The sequence below is a fragment of the Branchiostoma floridae genome, chromosome 7, assembly GCF_000003815.2.
Source record: "Branchiostoma floridae strain S238N-H82 chromosome 7, Bfl_VNyyK, whole genome shotgun sequence".
In the NCBI taxonomy this organism is placed as follows: Eukaryota; Metazoa; Chordata; class Leptocardii; order Amphioxiformes; family Branchiostomatidae; genus Branchiostoma; species Branchiostoma floridae.
In genome coordinates, this window is record NC_049985.1 from 8,504,386 (window position 1) to 8,520,551 (window position 16,166).

Here is a 16,166-nt window from a genome sequence, read left to right on the forward strand (position 1 = left end):
CGACTTCTGCCTATTCCCACTGAATGAAGACGCAATTGACGACCGTTGGGTTAAGATGTCGGCGTGCCCTGGAGAGAAGTTTTCTTCTGCCACTCCTGCACCACATCCCTCGACTTCTGCCTCTGCCACTCCTCCACCACAGCCGTCGACTTCTGCCTCTGTCACTCCTCCACCACAGCCGTCGACTTCTGCCTCTGCCACTCCTCCACCACATCCCTCGACTTCTGCCTCTGCCACTCCTCCACCACATCCCTCGACTTCTGCCTCTGCCACTCCTCCACCACAGCCTTCGACTTCTGCCTCTGTCACTCCTCCACCACAGCCGTCGACTTCTACCTCTGTCACTCCTCCACCACAGCCGTCGACTTCTACCTCTGTCACTCCTCCACCACAGTCATCGTCTTCTACTTCCATTTCTTGCCCAACCTGTCTTACACCCTGCACAACATGCCAGCCGCTCCTGAGTCCGCTGATACAACGTCTTGTACCACCAGAGTTACAAGACATTCTCCTCCCCGTCACAACACCCGCAAGTCGTCTGGCCGCAAATCAAGGAAAAGGCTCACGGGAAGGGTTCTGACTCATGACGAAATTATAACTGAAATCAGACAAAAGGAAACAGAGAAGAAAGAAAAAGAGGAACGCAAAGAGAAACGAAAGACTGAGCTCAACAAAAAGCGAGAAGAGAAAAAACAGAAAGAGTTAGAAAAAACGCGAAAGAAGGAAGAGAGACAAGCTGAAGCTAAAAGGAAATTGGAAGAGAAGGAAGCCAGAAAGAGAAAGAGAGAAGAGGGCAAGCTACAGGCACAAAAGAAGAAGAGGCGGGAGAATGGAGAGGAGAAGGAGAATCAACGGCAGCCTGTCGATGATCCTGGCTCATCCAGTAAAACAGTGGTAGGTAAACGGACTAATGCCGCATTTAGCATTTAAGCACATGTTATGGTTTGAATGAATACCGTTTGCACTCAAAACAGATATGAAACATAAAATCACGGTTATCTAGTCGACTCAATTACATATAATTTCAGTATAATGTTTGATTTTGTTGTATTCTACAACTATTCAAATAAACTCAATGACGCTTACATTTTGCTGTTGTTTACAGACACAGTCCAGACAGCGGAAGCCTCCGACATGGCTGTCACTATACTATGAAACAGGCGATGACGATGTGGAAGTCCAGGAAGATCTCGAGAGCTAGGCACAGTTTAGAGCCTATTCGAAGTCACCGAGAGTGATAATATTTGAAATAACTTTGAAAATTTGAAAGAACTATTTTGAGGAAAAGAATATTTCAGTCACGAGAGTTCTAAATTGTTCAAACAATATTGGATGGAAAAATTGGAAAAGTACTGGTAAAATTATCTCTTTATTTAGAACAATTTTCAAACATCTATGTGGGTTTTTTTCCTTGTTGGAAAATGCGTCATTTTCCCCTCCATAACAACTTTTATTGACCCTTAAACCTAGCTTCTAAGCTGGGTCATTTGTTTGGGTCTTGTATCTTTAGATTAGTTACTTATCAAGGTTCACAGTTAGATTGTTACAAAGATTTCCAAAAGACGACATGAGATTCAATTCAATATTACTCATCCTCTTGATGTGCCGTTGTTTTCGTTGTTTGGCAACTGGTTGAAAGGCTTACCTTTTAAGGACTTAAAATGTTCCTCGCTAAAATTATTCATCAGAACTTAAGATATTCTCGTTGATATTCCTATAATAGGAAGAAGATTGACCACGTACGGGAATCAACACAATAGGTACCTACTGGCTACAAATATACCCGATATCATTGTTATTATTATCATTATATAAACCTATAGACGCCGGGAAGGTGTTCATCTTCGTGCATCACTTTCCTTCATGCAAATAAATGCATTTACCAACTGTAAATAGAAACAACGTGTTGTCACTGTTTTTATTATTCGCTACTTCAAATGACACGAAAACCAGTTACTGAGTAATTTGGCAACGTCGCCATGATGGGCAGCTCCTCAGTATTAACGCCAATTACAGGCACTACAGTGTGACGTGGAAATCATTGAATGTGTTCACTCGCTGATTATAGAATATCTATTTATATAGAATATCTGACAACAAATAAGAAATCGATACTGTATGAACGTCCGGACGTCGAAACTTTCAGGGTGTTCGATGAAATAATAACCTGATTTAATCGCGATTCTTAGGCCCTTCCTACATTGCCGCGGGGAGGAACCTACAAGCTCCGGATAGCGGAGTTTGCGTTACACAGACTAATGAAATAAATGTCGTCAAAATTACGTAAGTTGATGCTTTGTGCAAAACAATTTTTGTGTATGAAATCTAATCGCTTGCAGTGTGCGACAAAATTCCCAGGGTGCTGTAGCCTTAGGCTCTTCAAGTGACCCTTTGACCTGCAAATATCACTTACATCCTTTCCGTGTTGGGCCTGGCGCTTCAGCAGTTGGTCGTGAATTTCCGGATGATAAATTGCATTGTTACAGATCCACTAAAAGGCTATGCTCTGAGAGATATAAAGCATATGCGATTAATGTTCAAGTAGAACCACAGAACGGGTTTCGCTCGAGCAATCTCCCCTGGGCCGGGATCACGTGGATCGTGTTTACGTGCAGACAAAATGGCGTGAGGACCGGCCGGCGGTGTCGACTGTGAAATCTAGTTGCGTTAACACCTTGATGTAAGTCTGTGCTGGCTGACAGTGAACATTTAAGGAGCCGTATACGTAGTTCTGTTGATAGAAATCATGGACAAGTATTAAATAGCTGTTTGATACCTGGCCATAATGTTCTGGAAGAAATGTGTTTGAAATCCCCTTGTTTTATTTCATCTCTCCGCATTGGAGCAAGTCGTGCAATGTAAGAAAAAGTACATGTTTGCGACAGACAAACAGTATTGTGAACTTTTAGTCTAATTTTTTAGTACATGAAATAACTTCTTATACCCCGAAAAGGCTTAAAGGTTAATATGTCGAACTTTGGACCCCCTTTTTGTGCTGGAACGTTCCACTAGAATGTAAGTCAAATACGTACGGTACGTTAAGTGCGCTCCCAAACCGCAGCGCGGATCGTTACCATTAAATGAAACCTGTATCCATGTAGCTTTAATCACGGTTATACGACTACCAATCGATTAAAATTTAGTTCTGATGGGTAGCGGGTCAGATGTACAATAAAAAATGCATGTACACAACACGTAGAACACATGTCGAAGTATGGCCCCCTCCCGTTACATGAAAATTGAATGGCTAAATCCTATATGTTTTAGTCATTCGGCTAACTACTGTTGCAAGTTATTCAGCTTGGATAGCGATTATTAGTATAAGTGGTATAAGTTCACGTGAGCAGCAGGAATTGTCCCGAAATTGAGAGTCTGACTGGGGCCAATCTTGCCCATGTATTTACTGTGTTTTGTTTCATATGGAAATAGATCATTGTTCTTTTAATCATACAACGTTCTTTGCATATGAATTGGAAGCCATGTAAACCATAATATTTGTTTGTTCAAAGCCTAGACACTTTCTTTTGCTTGATCAAACAAGACATACCAGTATTGAATAATAGATGATATGTGTCTATAATGTGAGTGCTAAACCTTTCAGAACCATTTACAATAAACTGGTTCCCTCCCTCCCTCATCCCTTTACACACCCACTAGCTGGAGCACTGTTGTTCCCCATATGTAGTTAGTTGACTGTTAGCTGTGTACAAAACTACCTCTAACAGCATTGTACCTGTCTGTTGTACTTCCAGTTGGAATGTTTGCGCCAGTTGATCATGTCCGGTGTGAACAAGGATGTCACTACACAGAGGTTCTGTCAGACACCAGCACACATCGCTGCCTTCGGGGGTCATCCCCACTGCCTGCTCTGGCTCCTGCAGGCTGGTGCTAACATCAATGCTCAGGTATGTAGTTTTCTCCATGAACCTAAAGTTTTGTCACCCTGGGTGAACAGACCTTAGTGGCGATGCGCAGAGAACTTGCTACCGATCCCCTGCTGCACATGCACTGGAGACTTTTTGTAGTGGGGCAGGTGTTAAGTTTATGCGTGCAGAGGAGGATTGGTAGCAAGTCCTTCACATGCCGCCTCTAGTCTAGGGAGTTATTGAGGGGAAAATTTTGTATGTGTGCTAGGGCTCTTTCCTTTGCCCCTCTGTCTCTTTGTGCAATTTTGTTACTCAATAGAGACGAAAATTTGAACCATTCCAGGCAAAATGAAAACTTCATGACTATAGACCGATTAGATCATCTGCTCACCTCTGTCAAACATGATCTGATACATTTCAGGACTATCTGGGTGAAACACCTATCCATAAAGCAGCAAGAACTGGAAGTACAGAATGCGCAGGTCTGCTACTAGCACATGGTGCAAAATCAAGGTAAGACAATTGGAGACTAAGACACGAACTATACTATAGGCTGTTTGTGGAAAAAATGTTTTATTTTATACTGGCTTTTCTGACAGCCTTTATTTTAATTGTTTGACAGCAACTTCCACAAAGGGTATCCTTGTTCATCAGTTGTTTGTGAATCTGCGGCCTTAGCAACTTGCTTTGGCCTCAAAATTTACCTGGACCATAAGCAATTATCTTATTGGAATCCATATAGATAACAAGATGGTAAGCTATCAGGGCTCTAGCCAGCTCAAAATTTTTTTCCGTCAGCCAATTCCCATTGTCGCGAAAACCGTGAAAATTACGTTAGAGAGACGGAACTGAGACCTTGAAAAACAGGTTTTTAATGAGATTATCGTATGCGAAAGGGCGCCGACACACTAAGTCAACAATCATAACAATAGCAAAACAAACAGTGTGTGGCTTTCCGGCCATGGACAGCGTCCCAAAGCCGCCTGTAGCTGCCACCAAGAATTTTTGTCCGTCAAGGTTGACGGATTGGTTAAAAAAATTTTCCGTCACACGCAGCAAATTTCCGTCAATTGACGGAAAAACGGACGCTGGCTAGAGCCCTGGTAGCTATTCAGTTCTTGGAAATGTAATGATCCAATTTGTGATGAGATTTCACAAACCTTTGTTGATTTTGTACTCATAAAAATTTAAGACCTGCTTCTGAAGTTGAGTTGAGAAATTCATGCTGTTGATCTCTGTTTATTATATGTTATCAGTCTATGTAACAACAACGGCATGAGCCCAGCTGACCTGGCCAGGAATCAGGGGTTCCACGAGTGTTCCCAGGCCCTGCTGCAGGCTCAGGCACAGCTCCAGTCCCAGCAGAACGGCTTCCAGCACACCAACGGCGTCCACGTAAACAGGCTGAGCAGAAAACGTGGTCTGGACGCAGAATGTGAGGTTGAGGGAAGCAAACGAACCAGGAGTGATGGTAGGTTCTTTTTTCAAAGTTGTCGCATTCTCCTAAGCAGAACCTCGCACGTCTCCTTTACAATATACATTGAGGAGGCTCTGTTAAACCAGGCTGAGGTTTCCACTTTTGTGGGTGTGGCCTCTAACCAGCTGTCAGCAAATCAGAGAATCAACTAAATAAAGTCCTGCACGCCACTTTTCTGTAAAGCGTAGGCAGCCCACAATTTTAAGGCAAGCTGTCCTATTTGTGTTATCTGAAAAGGGCAACGAAATTCTGTGTCATTGCCTTTCATGATTTAAGCGTAATACATAAAAGCCTGAACCGTTCTTCTGAATTCAGTGTAAAGCGATGTCAGCACCCCCCATGCAGACCCTCCTAATAGTTTTCATGAAATAAGATTGATTCTCTGATTGGCTGACAGCTGGTTGGTATTTTTTGCAGACCAAGAGGAAATGGAGGAGGATTGTGTTATGGAATCAGCAGACACAGAGCGTGTAGCCAGCAGTGCCCAGCACAGCTCAGGAAACCAACCCGAACACGAACCTGTGTCCCACAAAGAGAAGTCTTCACACAGACATTATAACTACCCTTCTGTCTTTATCTTCTAGGACTTGCAATACCATGTAAGTCATTGGAAATAGAGCTTCTACTTATCTCATAGTTCATGAATGACTGATATCTATGAAAATTGAAATTGATAAAGCAATTTTCTTACTTTTTACAGTAATGCAAAATGTATCTAGCTTAGAAAGTGCCCACACAGGTGACCTCAGAAAGGATAGATTTTTAGTTTTCTGACAGTTTGGACATGGCTCTTTTCTGTTGCACATGGCTCCATCTACACAAAGACAATACAAGCTACTGGGGCAAGGGAAATGACACAACTTCATGTAACAACAGAATCCTAATCCTTAACATTTCAGAACCTATCCATTAGTCAAAGTCTGCCTCCAGTATACAAATTGTGTAGTGCTTTACAAAAACAGTAAGATGTATGGCACAAAACCTTATAATTTTGAGCTCACACAGATGAGTTGGTGCATGGTTTGTGCCAGCAGTAACAGACACACACATGTACTTTGAAGCAGTAAGTGCAACTCCTATTTAATAAGCAGTTACTCAAGCAACTGGATATGATTTTTGAAACAGTAACAGCCATCCGGCATCTTCCATCAGTGACACTGACACTGGATGGCTGTCTGAAAAGTCTGACCGTTTTCAAAATCAAGTGCTTTCACATGCTCAACTTGTGGCAGACTGTGCAGGAGTGCAGCCGGTCTGGTCGCACATCGACGAGTCCTTCTGAACTGATCGTCCATCAGGATGAAAGGACGAGAAGGAGAAGATCTAGTTGCTTGAGTAACTCCTTTTTGGCATATCTTATTACATGGATGTTTAACCTTCATCGACACAAGTTAGTACAACTGTCCTACATTTGGTTTCCCTCCAGATTCCTCAAGGCTGATGGTTGGAGGACATGTTAACGGGGTTTCCATGGAGACTAACATGGAGGAGATGGGAAGTTCAGATGAACATGAAGAGTGTGTCTATGTACAACAGGGCTATGACAGCGCTATGTTCGAGGCAATGTTACAGTTTCATGGCACGTAGGACAGTGGATTTAGCAGTATCCCTTGTGTCTATGTCCTGGGTATGTGTACGTTTGTATGTGTTGTATTGTCAAGATCCCAACATCAAGTATATAATTCCTGCAAGTACCAATTTTTTTGGTACAATTCTTACAGAGAATAGTATTTTGTTAACTGTGATTTTGTATTTCTGGATCAAATTGGATCCTGATTTTAGAATTGTCACTTCCTATTCAAGAAAAGCAAAACTTGCCAATATCACCTCCATATGCAGGTTAGTGCATGAATTAATCCATGCATTTACATTGAATGTACATTGTTGTTTCTTAAAATTCTTGTGCTATGGTGAAAGTGCAGTACCATAGTATTTGTTACCACCAAAGAATTAGATGGTCTTGCACCGATTTCTGGTTAGATCCATACTTTATAAAATCAACTTTTCTAGAAGTTGTTACATGTCTAGTGCATGCCACGTGCTCGTGTTTATATGTGCTGTAAAATATTTCAAGCCCCAGTACTCATAAATTGTATTTTATATACATATACATGCTGTTTAGAGTTGATTCATGTTGTCACGGGAAAATCATATTTTCTTTAGTAGAGGACTTTTATATAGTATCTATTTTCCTAGTGTACTATTTTCTACTTAATGATATGTCTATTTTTTATTAGTATGTACCACTGGTCTGGTTTTTTAAGTGTAGAGAGTGCTTTCTTACTACAACATTCCAATACTTGTGCTATTAGATTTGTCTTCTCAGTATTCATAGGTTTTATAGTTGTTTTTACATGTTCATGTGTTTACATGTAAGTAGAGAGGTATCTTGATACTGATAGCGTTTATTTTTTTTACATGCATATGTATATGGCAAAGATGGTAATTATTACCTGAATCAGCATTATTTTGGCAAAGTTGCCCATGCAACCTATGACCACTCTGTGTGTTGCACTGTTGTTGATTTCTGTGTAACTTAGTGAAATTTATATTGTCTCCTCAAAGATATGGATAAACTCTGGTGATTGCCAATGCTGCTGTGTCTGTTCTTATTCCATCTTCCCACCTTTTAGCCCAATTTCTCCTCTCCAAGCAGAAGTTGATGAGGAAAGTTGTGATCATATATGCCTTTTTTTCTGTCAGCAGTTGGTGGGGTTTGCTGACAGAAAAAAAATCTTACAAGAAAAAGGTGACCGTCACAATTTTCCCTTCTAACCTCTGCATGGAGAGTACTGTATCTCTTCAGGACAGGGTGGTGTTATATCACACTTAACTCCAGACCAATAGTTGAATACGAGGAATATTAGCTCTGGCCAACACTGGGACCCTGTTACTGTTTTTAAAAGAATGCATGTCATAAGAGTGTAAATGTGTGAAAATAGTTACCATAACTACAATTGGTTGTAGAACATATGGACACCTTTGACACAACAGAAATAGTTGGGAACACTGGCCAGACTACATGACATTGTATTTCACTGTCCTGTAGCCTGGTATCCAAACCTATTGTACAGGAGCTCCAGAGTCTTTACTGTCTGGACAGGACAGAAGTGACTCAGGAGCTAGACTTGGTTTGGATACCAAACTACTGTTCAGTGCATGAGAAAAAATTGCTGCCACTACTGGCATCTTAACCAAATCCTCTGCTTTGAGAATACCTTTCATCCACTCCATTCAGTCAAACACTCAGCCAAGACTGCTTGGCTTAATGTAAATGATGGAGAAATAAGGAAAAGTCATAGTTATATGTGGGAAAATAATCTTTATTTTTCCCAGTAATACCATCTAAGGCACATGACATGTGATCTAAAAAACAACACAGCCTTTCCAAACATGTACAGACACCCATGAAAAGCATACAATCAAATATTATCATTTCTTTTGTACAAAGGTATTCTTCAAAACCTGGATGAAAATTTCAAACCTTCTGGATATGGACAGTTGTCACTATTTCCTGTCATTGTTAAAAGTGAAGCCAAACTATAGCTGGCACACAAATTGGCTGTTTGAGCAAGACATTTTACTGAACTTTAAATATCAATTCAGGAAATACTGGTCTCCACTATACAGTATGTTTGACAAAAATTATCGAATCCTCCAAATGATACGAATCAAACACTGTTTCAACACATAGACGTCAACCCTTTGCTCCTAGAATCATTTCCCTTGAAGGTACCCGCTTTCAGAAGTCTTATTACATGTATTATGTAAAATCAGTTTTATCTACAGCCATGACAACTTAGGAACTACCCATTATATTTGTCACCAATGATCTTCACTCACCTTTTATAATTATGGCAAACCTACTTTGCAATGATCACAATTCTGTCAAAAATCAAACTAGCATGGGACTGAGGTTTAGATACCACAAATGTCTTGCCAGTACAGCTGACTTTCTGGCATGTACTCCAGGACCTTAAATTGCACAATCTACAAATAACAGTACATGGAAACGTCCGATCCAATTACATATAAAAGGTAATGTAAAATGTAGCACCACATGTACACACCTTATGACAAGACCAATTACTTTGACTTCTACATCAAATTTCATCTTTTTTACTAACACTTTTTACAGACATAAAGGAAACAATTAAAGGCTGCTAATGCCAGATGTTTAAATCATCCATACAAATACAAGGGTTGAAAGTATAAGAAACATTCCATTTGGCACCACATGCTGTACTTTCAGTCTCCAACCTTCAATAACAGAAATTGTCTCATCTGAACAATCATCCTACATAATCAGCCTTCTGGTAACAAAGACTTTAAAATATCAATATTGACATGTCTTTTTTTTCTTGGTCAGATCAAGCATTGCATGTACAAAGTTAGGAAACTTAACATTCCTTTTCACAATTCCTGCAGGGGTACTCATCTCTTGATTACCGTATCCTATTCATAGTATACATAATTTGTGTATATACAGGTTTTGGAATACACTATAAGAGTGAAGTGTGGTACAACTGAGGAATGTTTTGTTTATTTCAATAACATGTACTTTCCTAAAACTAAAAAAAATGATAAAACTTAGACATGTTACATATTTTGATTTGCTTGTATGTTGATAATATAGATGTACACAAAAGTTTTGCATTAAAGCAGCTACTTGAAATGCTCCTGGCAAAAACAATCATTATAATTCTACAAAGGAGATCATGATTGTAAGAGTTCACATTTTCTGTCATCTTAAAACCTACATTGCAGATCACCCTACAACTACTGCACATGGCACTGGTCTAATCTGATATTACACTGTCTTCGATAGTACTGATTGTCTCTTGAGGTCACTTATCTTTACTTGAAGCCTTAATGGCATCTCTAACCACATGTACAGACCTGTCCACCCAACCATAAGAACTTCCACAGTCAAAACTATCACTAACAGAGGATGCTTACAGTACTTCAATGGCGCCATAACTTAGAGACATGTCTGTTGTCATCACTTAAACAGATTAGAGAGGTTAGAAACCCAAACCATGCTTACCCATTGTTCACATAAGTACTACTCTTTAGCCATGGCAATTACCCTTTTTCCTTCTGAGATCTTTGAGTGTGATTACAAATTAAACATGTATGTCAAAGTTTCGCCTTTTTTGGATCCATTGAATATAAAATGGTGTTGTCACCCTCAGCTGTTGGGACCTTCCTAAGATGTATCCTACCCTGTGTATGAATGATGAAAAGGTCTTAACCACTCACAGCAAGATGCCTCAAACAGTTTTACACTCATATAAAAACATCTAAAAAGCACTGTGAAATAGATGTGGTAAATTTATATCATTCTGAAGTTATTCATCCCTCAAATATAATACTAATCACAACAGATTTCCACATTTGACAGGATGATGTCCCAGACTGGGAACCATCCTCAGTAGTTTCTGCTGGCTCTTCTATTTTGCTTGCTTGCCACAAAACAGAAACGAGAGATCTACTAGCAACTACGAAGGATGCATTCTCCTACGCAGAGGGACCACAGTCGTGTCGAAACTCCTTGGGGTTACCTCTGCTATCTGACGCACTCAGACCAGTTCCTAGCCGCCCTGCTCATAAATATTAATGAGCTTACCCTTATATGGGCAGTCAGCCTTTGGGGATCGGGCGTAGGAGGATGGTGCTATGTAAGACGTAACATGATTGGCTGATAGCTTCCCAGCGGTCTTTGCGAGATGGCTTTCGTAAACAGAAAGCCCAAGAAATGCCTATTCTCTGATTGGCTGACAGCTGGTTTGTGGCGACAACCATAGTAACCACTGGTAGGCCATGAGATAGCAGGGCCCCAAGGGGTAGTTTAACAGCTAGCCGTTGGGGACCGTGCGTACGAGGATGTAAAGGATGGTACCCAGGCTAAAGGTATCGTTCACAGTATTGTGTACACCATGGAAGTTGACTTATGGCAGGGCCACGGCTGAATGCAGGAAATACTCCCAAACTATGATACGTATATTTGTCTCTGGTTCTCAAAGATTTCGTAGACAACGAAACAACACTAAGAGCTCGAATATTTCCTTTGGCTCATAACCTGTTAGCCGCCATTGCTTTCACTGACCCAATCAGGATACAAGAACAACATTACACACTGTACTGTAAAGTTTCAGCACAAAACCACAGATTGCACATACAAATATATCATTACAAGAATATTCTCTTGATTAAAGATAGTGTTGATCTTTTCTAGCAATTTCTTCGTACAAAAGTAACATATAATCTTTGAATTTAATTCGTTAGTGACTTTACCACACAATACTTTCTCAATAAAACACCACCATTCAGTTTCAAAGATAAACTCCTTAACTATTGTGCACATTACAGCCTGGTAGGCAGTGTGAAAAGTTTCACTTCCTTCATTTGCTACCACATTTTGCCAAAACAATGTGAATGCAGCATGTCTTATATCTGGATATATTATATATATTATATGTATGTTTTTGTCGACCAACAGGTGTAGTTCATTACCCTGAGCTCTGGTTTTATTCTAAAAATATAAACTCAGAGATCCTTTCCGACCTGTGCCACTGATTCAGTGGAATATTTTGATCCTTAAAATACATGACTATACAGCAACCCACATACAAGAGCTACATGGCTGTACCATATTGATGTGTAACTGTGGGTCTCCTCACAACTGCCCTTTTCCAGGTTGGTCCCTGTCATCTTTTCTCTGGTGAAGGAGCAGTCTACAGAATTGCACGACTGGCTGTGGGCTGTGGATGTAGGTTTTGTCACTGGGAGTGCTGGCTGTGTGTGTCCGAGTCCTGCCTCTGGTACATTTGATGGATGTAGTATGGGAAGTTTGCAGCGGCCAGCTGTGCTTGTTGTTGTTGTTGTTGTTGTTGTTGTTGTGGCTGTTGTTGTACCTGTGACTGCAGGTTTGCCTGCTGCAGCCTTTGCTGCTGCTGCATCTGCAGTCTCTGTGCCACAGTGAGCGGCCGGCTGCTCTTGCTGGTCTGCGCGGCGGGGCCGGGGGCAGGCACGCCCGTGGGGGACTGAGGAGGTGGCATCATGTGGACCTGCGGTGACAGGAGCTGGGCTGTGGTCATCAGAGAACCTTTACTCGTCGGATTTGTAACAACTGAAGTCTTATTCTGTCCGAAATCAAATCTACTGACATTGTCCATTTGGGAGGCCAGACCGGAGGAGGATGGCCCCGGCTGCACGCCTTGGGAAGCCACAAACTGTCCCTGTATGATGCCCATGGCGTGGACCTGCCCCGCCCCGTACTGACCCCCCTGGGGAGGGGCCTGCAGGATGGACGACATCTGCCCCTGTACGAACACCCCCCCGGGCATGTTGGCCATGTTGGACTGGGAGGTCAGCAGGGAGGCCTGCGGGACCTGCTGCATGGAGTTGGTCATGGGGGCGGCCTGGGAGGGGGGGTAGGGCATGGCAGGGGTGGGGAGGGACGAGGAGGGGGGGTACGGCAGGCTGTTCTGTTGTACCGACATGGCCGTCAGCACTCCGGGATCCGTCACCATGGGACACTGCATCAGGATCTGCTGCCGCAGCAGCTGCAGCTCCTCCTGCTGCCGACGGATCGTGTCCTGAAGAGCCTAAATAACAACAACAACAATCAACATCCGAGCATTTATTTTAAAGACCTTTTTCTTTTTTTAAATATAGAACAACATGTATACACCATGAATTTCAAACATTGTAAAACATTTCAAGTTGTACATTATACTTTCTAACCATTGTTAACACTCATTTATTCACCTAGACACATGCATTACTATATACCAAGCTACATATATACACAACAAAACACAACCATTGTAGAATATTTGCCCTAGCAATTTCGTACAATTTTCAACACTATCCTACCCTTCTGTCACCAGTCAAAATCTCTACAACACGTCCAATTGGGGCCGACCTTGGGATCAAACCCCACCCGTGGATTCATGTAAAGTTGCATAAGGCAATTAGATGCTGGATTACTTACCATTGAAGTCGGGGGAAATAAAACACAAGCCAAATTTCTGTGGTATGCAAATTTGAGAACTCACTTCCTTCCAGTAATTAAACTTTTGTAGTACAATTTTTTGGGAGCACAAGCAGAAGTAAATAGTGAGTACAGTCAAAACAGCTCAAGAAAACTACTAGCTTTGGAGGACTGATAAGATCCGGTCTGTCTAGACAGGTGGTCTCTAAAGACTGGACTTGTAATGCTTGACTGTCAATGAGAATGTTATCTAAGGGGAACAAAAAAAGTGGTCACATTGGCCAGGTGGCCCTGATGTAGGGGTTGTCAACCTGTAGGCTCTGATGTAGGAGTGTTATGATGAGTTTTATGACAAGTTGTGTAAAAATCAAAGCAATTCAGCTCCTATGGGGACTGCAAAGTTGATAAATAAAAGTTTGAGTTTCAGTTTCAGTTAGTCACTTGTACAGGTTTGACTGAAGTGCAGGAGTGACTGAGTACTGCAGAAGTGCAGACATACCTGATGTCTTTGCAGCAGTTGTTCCTGCAGCCTGAGCTGAGGTGGTCTGATGAGAGCTCCCATGGGCTGTAGAGGAAAACATCCACAAATTACACAACTGTCTGATGTCAAACATACTAATCTTCTGGGAGTCATACATGGGAATTTATTCAACAGCAGTCTGAACTTGAAAGCCACATTCTTGAAGAATGCAAAATGTATTGGCTACTGACAATAAGAAAAAAGGAAAGGGACACTGCTGGGGAAAACATAAAATTTATATATGTTTATATATATACCGAGGAAAACATAAATACATGTATCTGGGACCAGTGCCCTGAAATGAACTCGCCACAAAACTAATTGAAAAAACAATAGTTAAGCAGCTTTTAGAAATGGACTGTACAATGTCATATGATATCATTAAAACTGGTACTGGGTTTAAAGCTGTTATATCCTTGTGTTCCTATGTAATAAATCAGTGTATGTATCCAGGGACACCTGAAAAGTGTTAATCTACTGTTTTTGTCTTTTATCAATGTGGAGACCGTAAGATACAGCCATTGTGGGTACCCCATATGGCACCTTGGGACTGCCGTCATAGAGTGTTTCCTGTGCACTTTTGAGGCCATCAAACCGTGCTGTGTGGCACGCTTACATACCTGGAAAAATAGGTCAAGAGACCTGAGCCTGAATCTACTGGTTAAACTAAAATAATATAAAATGAGACACATCCATAGCGACTCACCATCTCACTAGGAGGGGAATGGTAGACACTCTCCGACATGGTTGTCATGGCGTCGTTCTCGGTCAGCGTGCCGGTGCTGCTGATCTCGTCTGCCACGCGGTACTGGCTGAACTTGGCGAGGCTGGACTGGGCGGCGGACGGCACCGTCTGAGGGGCGGAGTGGTGAGAGCTGCTGGGCTGGGGCCGCTGCGAAGGGTTGCTGGGCTGGTGACAGAAGAGCATAAGGGATAAGGTGGCATATCTACACTAACACTCATAGTAAACCCCAAAAGGCTAACACAAAACCTGCAAGACTATGCTTTATCTGCATATATGGTACAACCTCACAACCTGTTTCTGAATAGCCCTTTCCTCTAACATAGCAGGTTTTGTATCTGTATCTGTGTAGCTGGTACAACAGGCCTTTATCATAATACACCAGCTACTCCTCCATCTAACTACCAAAAATGCATTTTTTTCCCCCTTTCTTCAACCTACACAGCAGATATTTCTTCAAGTAAGAATATCCAAGAATATCTAAATGAGGAGTGAAAAATCTAAAAAGAATATTTGAACAAGAAAAACATGGAAACAATTTAAAAAGAATATATTTGGGTTATGTACACAGACTATGCATGATAAGGTAATAGGCAATACCCCATTACAGTTTGGAATAAGCTGATTACCTGCTGTACTGAGGTGCTGCTAGAATGGCTGGATACCGGCCTAGTCTTGGTGGTCAGCAGGTCGTTCAGAGTCTTGTACTGTTTGGTGATGTCAGGGAAGTCCTCCCCCTGCACGCTGCCAGGAGTGGTTTCACCCACCTGAACAGAATGCATCTCTGCAGACCCTGCATGGAAACAGACAGCAAAGCTTCACACCTGTACTTGGCTTGGCAAACAGAAACAGTGGGTGCAATGTTACACTTCTTATACAAACATGAATGTGATGGTTTTTATTTATTTATCTACTTACTAACTAAAAGGTTCTCCAAATATAGTGAAAGGTATGGCAAAACTAGTGTTTCTTGTTAGAAGACGCATTTTCAAGGCCACCGCACTATGAAAACTACACAGCTAAAGGTGATGAGCACTGATAAAATTGGTCCAGGTGCAGTCCAGACCAGAGTCTGAGTGCTGCAAATTATGTTCCCCGACTCACTCATTTTTGCATAATGGAATCTTGAAACTGGTATTTAACATTGCAACTGCAAAACTGGTGTTTCCATCACTATACAGTACATCTTTGTGACCACCACAAACTTGAAGGCATTTACAGTATCCTGGAACAGAATGAGTCCTACCATGTGGGGACCGGTCAGGAGCAGAGGATCTCTGGGACTTCCTTGACTTTTCAGACACAGCTAATGAAGAATTGGAGAGGGATCTCTTCAGGGTGCCGAAGCTCACGGACATGTCCACATTGTCTCCAGAGTCAGACAGACCCAACTCCTGACGCAGTTTGTTGCACACCTCTGAGTAGCTGCAGGGAAAATGTAGGCAAATTTCTTAATACTGAAAATAATTTCATCAGGTTGGTAGATCATAGGATATAGAAGTTTTCTTTTACACAACCAGTTAATCTCACTTTAGCTGACATTTTGATGCCTGTCAGACATC

At 41.7% G+C, this 16,166-nt stretch overlaps 2 protein-coding genes across 4 annotated transcripts in view; one reads left to right on the forward strand and one right to left on the reverse strand.

Moving 5' to 3' along the window:
• The window catches only part of LOC118418938 (ankyrin repeat domain-containing protein 10-like), an 11,436-nt gene extending 3,501 nt beyond the window's left edge, over positions 1 to 7,935 (forward strand). Inside the window, exons 2-6 of one of the 2 annotated variants that reach the window (XM_035825079.1) lie at positions 3,753 to 3,905; positions 4,288 to 4,379; positions 5,123 to 5,337; positions 5,761 to 5,942; positions 6,770 to 6,855. In XM_035825079.1, the coding sequence (XP_035680972.1) occupies positions 3,753 to 3,905; positions 4,288 to 4,379; positions 5,123 to 5,337; positions 5,761 to 5,927 (627 nt within the window). In that variant the 3' untranslated portion in view covers positions 5,928 to 5,942; positions 6,770 to 6,855. Of the gene's footprint in view, positions 1 to 3,752; positions 3,906 to 4,287; positions 4,380 to 5,122; positions 5,338 to 5,760; positions 5,943 to 6,769 lie in introns of both variants that reach the window. The other variant, XM_035825080.1, reaches the window with a different exon arrangement.
• Positions 7,936 to 8,648: 713 nt separating this feature from the next.
• The window catches only part of LOC118418936 (neuronal PAS domain-containing protein 2-like), a 34,936-nt gene continuing 27,418 nt past the window's right edge, over positions 8,649 to 16,166 (reverse strand). For both annotated transcript variants that reach the window (XM_035825078.1, XM_035825077.1), the window contains 5 exons: positions 15,851 to 16,029; positions 15,234 to 15,397; positions 14,569 to 14,772; positions 13,842 to 13,907; positions 8,649 to 12,953 (listed from right to left, as the gene is read on the reverse strand). In XM_035825078.1, coding sequence (XP_035680971.1) covers positions 12,126 to 12,953; positions 13,842 to 13,907; positions 14,569 to 14,772; positions 15,234 to 15,397; positions 15,851 to 16,029 — 1,441 coding nt within the window. In that variant the 3' untranslated portion in view covers positions 8,649 to 12,125. The remainder of the gene's footprint in view (positions 12,954 to 13,841; positions 13,908 to 14,568; positions 14,773 to 15,233; positions 15,398 to 15,850; positions 16,030 to 16,166) is intronic.